The 13,287-nt window shown below is 40.5% G+C and overlaps 1 protein-coding gene and 1 long non-coding RNA gene across 3 annotated transcripts; one reads left to right on the forward strand and one right to left on the reverse strand.

Annotated features, from left to right (window-relative positions):
* The first annotated feature begins 6,859 nt into the window (after positions 1 to 6,859).
* Positions 6,860 to 11,103, forward strand: ZFP1 (ZFP1 zinc finger protein). Of its 2 annotated transcripts, none has more exons than XM_073882302.1 (2): positions 6,860 to 7,317; positions 8,873 to 9,146. In XM_073882302.1, exons 1-2 carry the CDS (start codon positions 7,150 to 7,152, stop codon positions 9,005 to 9,007), a joined length of 303 nt encoding a protein of 100 aa, XP_073738403.1. In that variant the 5' UTR covers positions 6,860 to 7,149; the 3' UTR covers positions 9,008 to 9,146. The 2 variants fall into 2 exon arrangements, with proteins under 2 accessions (XP_073738403.1, XP_025716330.1); XM_025860545.2 differs by having other exon boundaries at positions 6,883 to 7,300; positions 8,873 to 11,103.
* Positions 10,910 to 11,450, reverse strand: LOC141370806 (uncharacterized). Its single transcript, XR_012375181.1, has 2 exons — positions 11,314 to 11,450; positions 10,910 to 11,098 (listed from the first exon to the last, which is right to left on the reverse strand). It is a non-coding gene; the product is annotated as an uncharacterized lncRNA (long non-coding RNA).
* Between the last annotated feature and the right edge of the window lie 1,837 nt (positions 11,451 to 13,287).

Here is a 13,287-nt window from a genome sequence, read left to right on the forward strand (position 1 = left end):
AATAAAATAAAGGTTTAGCTTGGGCGCCTGGGTGGCTCAGCTGGTTAAGCGACTGCCTTCGGCTCAGGTCATGATCCTGGAGTCCCGGGATCGAGTCCCACATCAGGCTCCCTGCTCGGCAGGGAGTCTGCTTCTCCCTCTGACCCTCCCTCCTCTCATGTGCTCTCTCTCTCTCTCACATTCTCTCTCTCAAATAAATAAATAAAATCTTAAAAAAAAAAAAAGGTTAGCTTACTCCTTTGGTGCTTATATTTTAAACAAAGTTTAAGAAGTTAATTACAATTTATATTTTCCATACACACACAATACTTTCTCTCTGCTACAACTCCCAGATTGCTGGTCCAAAAATTAGTTTCAGCTAATTATTTAACACCTCCTTCCCACATCCCCTATGTACTTATTTTAACAACATATTTTGCTGACTTATTTGCTTCCTGATGCTTTTTGCATCCACCTGACTCTTGTTAGATTTAATTGTCTTCTTTATGGTTCTCATCATTTTATAGTAGTAAAATTACCTAACACCTGACATTTAGTATTTAGTAGCCATTATTTTATTTTATTTTATTGAAAAATTTTTATCTATTTGACAGTGAGTGAGAGAGAGAGAGCACAAACAGGGGGAGAGGGAGAAGCAGACTCTCCACTGAGCAGGGAGCCCGACATGGGGCTCGATCCCAGGACACTGGGATCAGGACCTGAGCCGAAGGCAGACGCTTAACCTACTGAGCCACCCAGGTGCCTCTAATAGCCATCATTTTAGATCAGGTTGTTAAACTAATGCCCATGAACCAAATGGCCTTCAGCCTTCTTTTTGTATGACCCACAGCTAAAAGTGTTTTCTATGTTTTTTTAATGGCTGGAAAAAAAATCAAAATAATAGTATTTCATGGTATGAAAATTATATGAAATTCATATTTCTGTGTCCATAAATCAAGTTTTATTGGAACACAGCCATGCCCATTTGTTTACATATATCCTATGCCTGCTGTCACAGTACAATGGCAGACTTGATTGCTTGTAGTTGAGACTACATGTGGCCTGCAGAATCGAAAAGATTTACTACTTGGACCTTTATAGAAAGTTTGCCAATTCATTCATTCAGCACTTTGAAGATATTCTGTTGTTTTCTGGCTTACGTTGTTTCTGTTGAAAAGTCAGCTATCTGTCTTATTGTGCCTTTGTAGGCAGTGCATCTTTTTTCTCTGGGATTTTTAGTAGTTTTATGATGTAAATAAATGTGATTTTCTTTGTATTCTTCTTGGGGTTGATAGTGTTCAGTGGTCTGGTGTGTGAGCTGTTTTGGAAAATTCTAAGCCATTGTCTCTTTCAAGTATTGTTTCAGTTGCATTTTTTCTCTTGTACTGGGACTCGCAGCTGCAAGTATATTAGGCCTTTTTAGTTTGTCCCAGGTGTCTTTTAGTCTTTTTGATGTGTTTCCCATCCTTTGTTCTTTGTCTGTTTCAATCTAGGTTCCTTACTGACCTATCCAGTTTTCTCATCATCTTTTTAGATGTGTCTGACCTCCTGTTAAATCCAGTTACATATTTTTAAAATATCTTTTCTAACATTCTTTTTTCCTGTTCAATTTTACTCTGTGGTGTTCCTTTCTTTTGTGGGAGGTTATGTGGCCGATGACTTATGCCGGGGTGATGATGAATCACATTGTATGTCTCTACTTACATTATGCTGAAAATGTGGAGATGGTTTCACTTATACTTATTCCATGCTGAGAAGCTGAGTAACCACTAGTAAAACTGGTATCTAGATACAAATTTATTGTCAAGTACAAATATAGCCAGAATTGATCTAGGAATCATGTAGATTACAAACTGAATAAAAAACATTTTTTTTAAAGATTTTACTTATTTGCGAGAGAGAGAGAGCACATGAGAGGGGGGAGGGTCAGAGGGAGAAGCAGACTCCCTGCTGAGCAGGGAGCCCGATGCGGGACTTGATCCTGGGACTCCAGCATCATGACCTGAGCCGAAGGTAGTCACATAACCAACTGAGCCGCCCAGGTGCCCTAAAAAACATTTTTAATAAAGAGACAAGCATACTAGAGCGTGCATGACATCTCAGGAAAATGAGCCAGATATTAGGATTTAGCACATATTACCAAAATCTACACAATCTGACTTGTGAACAATACAGATGCTATATTATTTTGGCTGGCTACTTAGAATGTTGCTATAGGAATTATGTAGCATGTCTTTTCAGGAAGAAGAAGATAAAGAAAAACAAAGTTGAATACTCCATTCAATTTAGCTTTTTTTTTTTTTTTTTGGTGCCTAACATAAACTCATGTACTTTGTGCTAACTGGAATATAAAAATAAGCAAGGTACAATTTCTGGTCTAAAAAATTTTAGCATCTAGTGGGGAGAATGGAAGGAATATGACACACTTAACAAAAGAAAGCAAGGCAAAACTGCCACAAGAGATAGAAACAAAATACCCCAGGGTTTAAAACCGATCGGGGGGGCGCTGGGTGGCTCAGATGGTTGAGCGTTTGCCTTCGGCTTGGGTCATGGTCCTAGGGTCCTGGGATCGAGTCCCACGTCAGGCTCCCTGCTCCTTGGGAGCCTGCTTCTCCCTCTGCCTCTCTCTCTCTCTCTCTCTCTGTCTTTCATGAATAAATAAATAAAATCTTTAAAAAAAATAAAATAAAACCGATCAGGGACTCAAAATATGGAAGGATCACATCTAAGTGATCTAGAATGTGATCTTACTGGAAAGATCTTTGCATAGAGAGGAGAGCCATGGGAAGGAGGGATGGAAAAGAGATTTGAATGATGTTGAATACTGAGCTAATCATTGTTTATTAATTTTCAGTAGATAATGATTGTATCTACTCAAGGTAATCGTGTACTAGAGCTATTTAGAAAAATGATGTTAGCTTTAGAATGTGGAGTAGATGAGAATAAGGGGAGACAAAATAAGAAGAGGTTTTTGTAATTGGGTTTTTTTTTTTTTTTTTAAAGATTTTATTTATTTATTTGACAGAGAGAGACACAGTGAGAGGGGGAACACAAGCAGGGGGAGTGGGAGAGGGAGAAGCAGGCTCCACCAAGCAGGGAGGCCCATGCGGGGCTCGATCCCAGGACCCTGAGATCACGACCCGAGCCAAAGGCAGACGCTTAACCATCTGAGCCACCCAGGCGCCCCTGTAATTGGGTTTTCAATGGAAACAACAAGCAAAGGAAAGACTTGAGGGGTTCTCTAGCTTACCTATCAGGGTGAAGAATGATCTTGCTTTTTGTGTCCCTAGTACTTAATTTAGTCCCTTGGAAATTTCCTAATGATCCTGTTTTTCGAATTGTAATTTCAGAAGTGATCTGATAATAAGAATAAATATTTACTACTGGGAAAATGTTGGCTCTGGGATTGTTGACCCTCCGTGGCCTTGATCTCTCAGGCATGACCCACCACTTGTATTCTCTGCTCCCATGCCAAGTGGCTAAAGAATTCTAGAAGATGTCATGAAATAATGCTGATTAGGCTACCTGCAGATTTGTTCAGTATAACCAGGTCATTTGTAGTACTCAGACCTTTATGTCATTTTTTTCTTATTTTCCCAAGGCTAGGAGTTATGAATGGAAGATGGTAGGAAGTCAGTAGGGCAAGGGTTTTAAAGATGGTGACAAGTGTAATCTAGATTTTGGAGGTATGGAATCTTACAGGGGCAGTGACAGTTGGGAAGAATCACCAAGGCCTAAGGAATCAAAGGTCGTAACTGAAGATGAAAGATACGTAGATTCAGAAGAGAGAGAATGTGAATAGGTTAAAGAAGATTGTTGTACTCAAAAGTAAATTGGGAGGTGACAGTTTAGATGTATAGACAGTCCCCAGCATAAGATTGTTTAACTTAGGATTTTTTTTTTACTTTACAGTGTTGTGAAAGCAATACACATTCAGTAGAAACTATACTTTGGATTTTGAACTTTTCTTGGGTTAACAGTATGTGGTAGGATATTCTTGTGATGCTGGGCAGCGGCAGAAACCACAGTTCCCAGTCAGCCACACAATCATGAAGGTAAACAGCCAGTACATTTAAAACCATTCTGTACCCGTACAACCAGTCTGTTTATCATTTTCAGTACAGAATTCAATAAATTACATGAAATATTCAACACTTTATTGTAAAATAAATAGGCTTTGAATTAGATGATTTTGCTTACATGTCAGCTAATGTCATGTTCTGAGCATGTTTAAGGTATAGGCGAGGCTACGGTGTTCAGGGGGTTAGGTGTACTAAATGCGTTTTCCAACTTATGATGTTTTCACATCATGATGGGTTTATCAGGATGTAACCCTGTCATAAGTCAAGGAAGATCTAACAGTTTGAAGAGGTGAGGAAGGGATATTAAAAAATGGTCTGCTTTGGATATCAAATATGCTAGGCACACCTCTCCTCATGGCCATAGGCTTTTTCCCCCCAGAACACGAAATTCATTCCAGATGGAAACCATACTGTCTTGACAAGTCTTTGAAGTCAATCATGCTTGACATCCCTTTTAATGCTATGGTATCAAAATTGTGTTTTATCAACAATTTTTGGGGTTTTCTGTTTGTATAGAGTATGGAAAACAGCACTGTGAGAAAAAAGAATATTCACATTTGATGGTGGAGTCATTTCTAAATTATTTTAACTTGAGGGCGCCTGGGTGGCTCAGATGGTTAAGCGTCTGCCTTCAGCTCAGGTCACGATCCCAGGGTCCTGGGATCGAGCCCCGCATTAGCCAGAGTCTGCTACTCCCTCTCCCTCTGCCCCTCCGCCTGCTTGTGCTCTCTTGGTCTCGTGCACACACACACTCTCTCTCTCGCAAATAAAATTTAAAAAAAAACCTTGTTTAAAAAATAAATTATTGTAACTTGAGTCAAAGTAATGTGCCACAGGTTTATCCCCCTCATTGGTCTAGCAACCATGCAGAAGTTCTTACTGTACTTACCGTTTAGCCAAGTGGATGTAGATGAATAAAATCCATATAGCCCCCATTCAGGCCAAGAAATAGAAATTAGCCCGGATTCTTGAAGCTCTTGTGAAATCCTCCCTGTGTAGCTGGAATTAGTTCATTTTCATTGCTTTATAGGACTCAATTGTTTTAATATACCACAAAAAATCTATTTTTTTTAAAGATTTTAATTATTTGACACAGAGAGACACAGTGAAAGAGGGAACACAAGCATTGGGAGAGGGAGAGGCAGGCTTCCCGCTGAGCAGGGGCCCGATGCGGGGCTCGATCCCAGGACTCTGGGATCGTGACCTGAACCGAAGGCAGACACTTAACGACTGAGCCATCCAGGTGCCCCCCACAAAACTATTGATGAACATTTGTTTTGGGGCTTTGGGCTCTTAATGTAAAATGTGACTGTGAACATTTTTTTTTTATCTTTTATTGAGGTACAGTGACATACAGGATTATTAGTTTCATGTGTACAGTGTAATGATTCGATACTGGTATATATTGCTAAATGATCACCTCAATGAGTCTGGTAAACATCCATCACCATACATGTTACAATTTTTTTTCTTGTGATGAGAAGTTAGCAACTTTCGAATATACAATACAGTATTGTTAACTCTAGTCACCATGCAGCACATTACACTCCTACATCTTGTCTTATACTTGGAAGTTCGTACCTTTTGACCTCCCTTCCCCCATTTTGCCCACTCCCTACCCTCCACTGTAGCAAACAGTTTGTTCTCTGTATCTCTGAGCTTGGTCGTTTTGGGCTTGTTTTAGATTCCACATATAGGTGAGATGATACAGTATTTGTCTTCCTCTGACTTATTTTGCTTAACATGATACCCTCAAAATCCATCCATGTTGTCACAAGTGACCAGCTTTTCTCTTATGTCTGAGTAATAATAGTCCATTTTATGTATGTGCCACATTTCCTTTTCCACTCGTAAGTCCTTGGACACGTAGGTTGTTTCTATATCTTGGCTGTTGTGAATTAGGCTGCAATGAACATATATATATATATGGGAGTGCATATTTTTTTTTAAGATTTATTTTTGTGAGCGAGAGTATGTGCACGGGGGTGGGGGGATGGGCAGAGGGAGAAGCAGACTTCCCGCTGAGCAGGGAGCCTGATGTGGGGCTCGATTCCATGATCCTGAGATCATGCGTGAGCCAAAGGCAGACACAACCATCTGAGCCACCCAGGCGCCCTGCATGTATCTTTTCAAGTTAGTGTTTTTGTTTTCTTTGGACAGATTCTCAGAGGTGGAATTGCTGGATCATGTGGTAGTTCTGTTTTTTGAGGCAGCTTCATACTGTGTTCCTTAGTGGCTGTACCAGTTTACCTTTCCACGAACAGTGCACAAGGGTTCCCTTTTCTGCACATCCTTGCCAACATTTATTCCTCTTTTTGATAACAGCAGGTATGAGGTAATACCTCACTGTGGTTTTGATTTGCATTTCTCTGATGATTAGTGATGTGTTGAGCAATCGTCTGATGTACCTGTTGGCCATATGTAGGGCTTTAGAAAAATGTTCAGATCTTCTGTCCATTTTTTAATTGGATTGTTTTGCTATTGAGCTATGAGTTCTTTGTATATTTTGGATATTAACCCCTTATCAGATGATTTGCAAGTATTTTATCCCATTCAGTAGGTTGCCGTTTCATTTTGCTGATGGGTTTTCTTTCTGTGCAGAAGCTTTTTAGTTTGATGTAGTTCCACTTGTTTATTTTTGCTTTTCTACCATTTTTATGGCTTGGATATGGTAGAGAGATATCTATATATGCCTGACATTTTGTCTTATAATTTTAAGTTCCTCTTCTGCCTTTATATATTTAAAGCATTAATTAACCCTTTAATACTATCTGGTTTGATACCACAGAAGTACCTATATGAGCATCCTCTCTACCCTGGTAACATTCAGTACTGCATTATTTATGTATTTATCTCCCTATACACATTTTCAGAGAACAGTGTTTGATTAATCTTTGATGCCTGTCACATATGATAATGTCAGAGGTAGAGGGGAATCTAAATAAATGCTTTAACTATTATTAAAAATTGTTTGGAAACATAAAACCGTGAAGATGTAGAGTTGGTGTTCTGGTGAATGACTGTTTTATAAAAGGTAAGAGTAAGTTTTCACATTATTTCTACATTATCAAATGTTGATCATTTCAGAATGAATAGCAATATGCCATTTCAGGGATCTGTTTCATTCACGGATGTGACTGTGGACTTCACTCAGGAGGAATGGGAGCAACTGGACCCCTCACAGAGGATCCTCTACATGGATGTGATGCTGGAGAATTATAGCAACTTACTGTCAGTGGGTAAGGACCTCTTTCGGGTGTAGCTTAGTGTTTGCCTACCTTTTGTGTACTTCCTCCCGTACCAGCAATTCTGAGTTTCTGAATTACTGAGTGGTTTTGTCCTTCAGCTTCAGTTGTTAAAGCTGAGAGAGAGTGCAGACTCCGAAGTTCTCTCTATCTTCTTCATTTTGGGGATTTCTGAAGTCCAAGCAGTTAGGAGCTATGTTCCATTAGCAAGTTATCTGATAGTGTCAAACCAGATGTGATTTTCAAGCAACAGGAGGAGAAGTATAGAAAGCATATTAACAATTGCCATTTCACAGTTTTCTAGGGAAGATGGCAAAAGAGGGAAGGAAAATCAAGCCAAGGGAAGTAAGATCCTAGGGATCATGAGTGGGTTAAAATATTTTTAAATATTTTTTAAGAAGCAGTTTTTCAGGTCCCCAAACCTTTAGCCATGGCCAAGACCAGATATAACCTGTATTGCTCAGATCTCCGAATCATACCTCCAATTATGTCTGTCCCTGCTTTTTTCCTGTTTAACTTTTGTATTTTTCCCTCACACTTGGCATTGCCTAACCTTTCTTAAACCTTTGTGATTAGTATTGTCAGTTTGCCAGAATGGTGACTGTGATATTTTAGGCATGGAATTCGTGTAATAGCTGTATGGGGAAAAAAATAAAAACCAACAACAATTTTTTTTTTTTTTTTTTTTTTTAATGTAAGGGCGCTTTGTCCTAGACACAAATGGCAGCAGGCTCACAAGAGTCAGGAATGACCAGGACCACATAGGTGAAAATAAAGGTTATTAAAGGTCTAGCTCAAGGTTGGATAAATCTGATCCTTAAGATTTCTTTCAAATGAAAGCAGGGACAAGACTGGTTTAGAGAAGAAATTAAACATGTTAGGAGAAAAATAAGATACTTCAGTAGAAAAAAGTAGTGAAACAAATGATTCTGTCTCAAGGATCTTGGACCCTTGGATTAATTTCATCTCCCACAAAATAGGAGTCCTGGATCTTGTCATCCACTTGCAAAAGTCATACTTTAGAGATTTGGATCTTTACAATTGGATCAGCTCTGGGGACCGGTGAGAAGTATTGGCTTTAGGAAGTTGCGTGGCAGAAATGAGCAGGCAGATCGTAGTCATTCAGAGCCTAGGGGGTAGTTGCTAAGCTCAGATCAGCCTAGGCCTTTTTCCCTTAGCACAGACCAAGAAAACAAGCAGATGAAGATGTTGACTGTTCAGTGTCCTTGAGGACAATTCTGAATCTCCTTTGTCCCCAGACTTGCCACATCATTTGTGCCCTGTCTGCTGTCCTTTTCTTATTTTACCCTTTAGGGCCATTCTGTAATCTGGCAATACCACTTGCGTCCATTGTCAGTTTCCACTTTTTTTTGCCAAAGGCTTTTTTTTTTTTCTTTCAAAGTTTAAGAACTAGGCAAAATTTGCATTGGAGACTTTTTAATACTAGAAAACTGGATCCCTCGATGAAGAGGCAGCCCCACAATGGAACATTGGTGGAGACTTCACATTCTCTAACAAACATTATAGAGAAGGGGCTGACAGCGTTTTTCATGTGCTCTTTCCTAGAGGTGTGGAAAGCTGACGACCAGATGGAGAGGGACCACAGCAACCCAGATGAGCAGGCGAGGCCATTTATCATTTTTAAGAACCAAACCCCAATTGAGGAAAGAGGTAATCTCTTTGGAAAAACATTTAATCTGAGCACAGATTTTGTTTCTTTAAGGCAAGTACCCTATAAATACGACTTATATGAAAAAACTTTGAAATCGAATTCAGACTTACTTAATAGTAATAGAAGCTATGTAAGAAAGAGAGCTGATGAGTGTCACGGATTTGGAAAAGCACTCCTCTATCTGAAGCAAGAGAAAACCCATAATGGATTAGAATACTCTGAATATAACAAAAGTGGAAAAGTCTTTAAAGAAGCCATTTTTAAACATCAGAAAATAAGAAATTTGGTACAACCTTTTATTTGTAATTACTGTGACAAAGCTTTCTCCTTTAAGTCGCTCCTCATTAGTCACAAGAGAATACACACTGGAGAAAAACCTTATGAATGTAATGTGTGTAAGAAAACCTTCTCCCATAAAGCAAACCTCATTAAACATCAAAGAATTCATACGGGGGAGAAACCCTTTGAATGTATTGAATGTGGAAAAGCTTTCACCCACCAGTCAAACCTCATCGTGCACCAGAGAGCGCACATGGAGAAGAAGCCCTATGAGTGCAGCGCTTGCGGGAAGACGTTTGCCCAGAAGTTTGAACTTACTACACACCAGAGGATTCACACGGGGGAACGGCCCTACGAGTGCGGTGAGTGCGCGAAAACCTTCTTCAAGAAATCCAACCTCATTATACATCAGAAAATTCACACCGGGGAGAAACGCTACGAGTGCAGTGAGTGCGGTAAGTCCTTCATCCAGAACTCCCAGCTCATCATACACACGAGAACTCACACCGGGGAGAAGCCCTATGAATGTACCGAATGCGGCAAGACATTCAGCCAGAGGTCGACCCTTAGACTGCATTTGCGGATCCATACAGGGGAGAAACCATACGAGTGCTCCGAATGCGGGAAGGCCTTCAGCAGGAAATCCCGGCTCAGTGTCCACCAGCGAGTTCACCTGGGGGGAAAGCCCTGAGAATGCAGCCAGCCGGGACCGGGGAAAGCCCTTCCACCCCAGCCCTGGGCCATGGGGGAGAAACCCACGAAGGTACTGAAGGAACATGGAAATTCACAGTGAGGTACAGTCCGTCACACCAAAAACCACGTAAAACAGGGTCCCCTCAGAAGAGTGTTATACCCACAGTTAGATACGCTGCTCAGCTAAAGAACATATATCAGCATATATCCAATTGTAAATAGACATGCTTATTAGTTGTGTTACAGTGAGCTTTTACAAATCTTGAGTTACTCAAGAATGAAATGTTCTGGTCAGCAGCATAAAGGATCAGTCCCTTAGGAATTTAGTGGTTACGTGCGATCCTTAGATCGACACATGTAAATTTAACACAGTCACTGGGAGTTTGAAATTCTTGTCCTCTGACAGTTGGGGTACGAATAAGATTTTCCATGCTAAACATAGCGTGTTTTTAGTACCTTTCCGAGCCAGTATGCATTCCACATGAAATAGGTAACAGTTTCCGTGGCACACGGCCTGTGTTTTCTCCTACTGCTCGCTGGCATAGAGAGTCGGTCTGACCATCGTTATTCCGCTGCCTCTTCAATAAACAGAAGACAATGTTGAAGTTTTACCTTGCTTTTGGGGTTGCCAGTCACATCAGTGTGTAAATGAGCCATAACTAAGAGGGGATTTTCAGAGTGCAAGAGCACTGTGCGCCGGCACCCCGTGCAGGCCCCAGCTGAAGGGGCCCCGTCCCCAGCGCACAGCTGTTCTGCAGTGGGCTGTTTACATACAAGTGCATGTCTTTCAACACAGTGTGTAACCCAGAAACTACTTGTACTTTTATTTTTGTGTTTCCCTATTTCTCAATATTTTATAAATTGTCTTACGAAAAACTAGGATGTGTATGTGGTTCACAAATGTTACATTTTAGAGACTTTAGAGAAAAAATTTAAACTGTCAGTAAATGTCTTACTGCTTTTTAAAATGTCCATGTGCACAACACACTTTAGAAACGCGTTTTTGCCCACATTCTGTTTAAGGGACGCATTTCCACTGCCTGAGTTTCACGGTCATCAACCAAAAGCGTCTCCCTTCGAAACTTCAGTACACAAACACCTTAGAAGTTAGACTTTTCAGTGATCTCGCCATCTGTTTAACAATTAACCTAAAGGGTGCCTGGGCGGCTCAGTCGGTTGGGCATCTGCCTTCGGCTCGGGTCGTGGTCCCAGAGTCCTGGGATCGGGTCCCACATCGGGCTCCCTGCTCTGGGGGGAGCCTGCTTCTTCCTCTGCCTCTCTCTCTCATTCTGTCTCTCATGAATAAATAAATAAAGCCTTTAAAAAAATGCTTTGCAACCTTTAAAAAAAAAAAAAAATTAACCTAAAAAAAAAAAAAGCTTTTTTTTGCATAACTCAGAGGCAAACCATCTTAGTATTGATTTCAAATTCCCATTTCTCTCCTGATCAGTCATAAATCACACACTAGATTTGTCACTGGCAACTGTAACTGGCCTTTCTCTTCCTTGTTTCTGAATGTCATTGATGTGCTGTGACTATATATGAATGTGAGTGACTTTCTGAACGGGTTTTACCAGAACAGCTCTAGTCCAGTCAGTCTTTGTCTTTCTAAATTGTCATCTTGTCTACTACCAGCAAGGAAGCAGGGGAAAAGATTCATCTCATACACTGCTGTTAGAAATGTGTAAAGTGTGACTCTCAACATTAAGGATACACAGACCCTTCAGGAGTCTCACTCCTGGGAATCTATCCCTAAGAAAAGATAAAGTGCCAGTACTTAAGATTATATGTTTATCAATGTATATTGTATTTTTTGATAAGGACAAAAAAGGAAACAATGTGAATAACCATCAGTAAGAGAATGATTGAATAAACTGCAGTAAAACTATACCATGGCTGGATGGTATTCCATGGAGAAGAATGTGTAAGCGCAAATGTTTCCAGGTCAGACGAGAAGGGGGGGGGGGAGAGGGTTTGTGTGCGTACAACACATTTCTAAAATAAAGATCTAAGTATATGTGTTTGTATTTGTATGATTTTATGGTCCTGGATAATAAAATTCTCTATCAAAAAATATAATTACCATTAAGTCTAATGGAAAATGTTGCATGCATTCCTTGGTCCCTAAATTAAGTCATTTATACTAAAACATAACTCACTCGTAACACAAATTATTCACTCATAACACAAGTTAAATAGTTAACACTAGCTAACATAAGGCAGGCTCTCTCTAAAACGGCTGTCTTCTGTTCTCAGGCTCCAGCTTTCATAGCTGTATGGAATGCTTGAGCCAGTGTTCTCCATGAAAACACATATTTGACATTCATTGTTCACACAAGGAAATCTTCAATACAAAAAAAAATAGTAGAGACAGAAAAACCCATCAAGTCATTTTTACAAGGTCGTTATTACAAATCAGCAAATTACAAATGGTTTGAGAAGACATACCCACCTTTACAAATGCAGAGGTAACCATTGGGTTAACTGTCCTTTCATGAGCTGTTTGCTCCCAAGGTCCTAGAAATTCAGATCGGGGAAAAAAAAATTCCTTGTAATCCTCATAAATCAAAGTGGTTTAAGATGAAACTTCTCCTGAAACAGGTTCTTACAGCCTGGGCATGTGGGTGCATTTCCCGTCTTGCAGCGCGCTGGCTACAGCTGGCCGAGAGGCAGTGCACTGTGCATAGCAAAACCCAGCCAGTAAGGGCTGCCTCCAGATTCTGACCTCTACCTGTCTGACTCCAACACCCAGGCCCTCTGCACTTGGCCCCATTACCTATCTTTATTCCATTTGATATTTTAATTTTGGAGTTTATTTCCACAGATAACCTTTTCATAACTAAAATGCTTACACTTTCCCCCATTGTTTTAATGCTTCATAAATTTAAAGTTGGGGATCCTCTTGGCATAAAGCTAGCATTGATAAATTTAATTGGCATCTCTCTACTGTTAAGTCTAAGGACGGTGGGGGGGATTGTAGGTCTAAGGAAACGGATGAGGTGCTGAGGCACAGCTTGAAAAACAACATGGAAATGTGAGATGCTGTGGGTCCTCAGGGTTGGGGGGAGGTGACTTTGTGGAATGCAGCTAGAGGTTTCATTCCAGCCACCCCTGTCCCGTCGTCCTCTGCAGCTGCCTGAGGACACAGAGCCCCAATCCCAACCCGACAGCTGGTGTGGGCCATCAGGAACCTGGGCCATCCCCAGGCCTTGTTTGGCTAGAATTTTTCTTGACTCTACTACTTACCTGGATTGTCCCATCAAATCCTGCCGGCCCAAGTAGAGTGGACTCTTGGTGTCCACTTACATCTTCTGACTTGGCTAGGTCTGTATTCTGG

This window comes from Callorhinus ursinus, unplaced genomic scaffold, assembly GCF_003265705.2.
Source record: "Callorhinus ursinus isolate GAN/ISIS: 27379988/994484 unplaced genomic scaffold, GSC_fseal_2.0 scaffold46, whole genome shotgun sequence".
Classification (NCBI taxonomy): Eukaryota; Metazoa; Chordata; class Mammalia; order Carnivora; family Otariidae; genus Callorhinus; species Callorhinus ursinus.

Coding starts and splice junctions, on each gene's coding strand:
- ZFP1 (XM_025860545.2), top strand. CDS start 7,150: ATGAATAGCAATATGCCATTTCAGGGATCTGTTTCATTCACGGATGTG. Junction 7,301..8,872: donor TAGCAACTTACTGTCAGTGG/GTAAGGACCTCT, acceptor GCTCTTTCCTAG/AGGTGTGGAAAGCTGACGAC.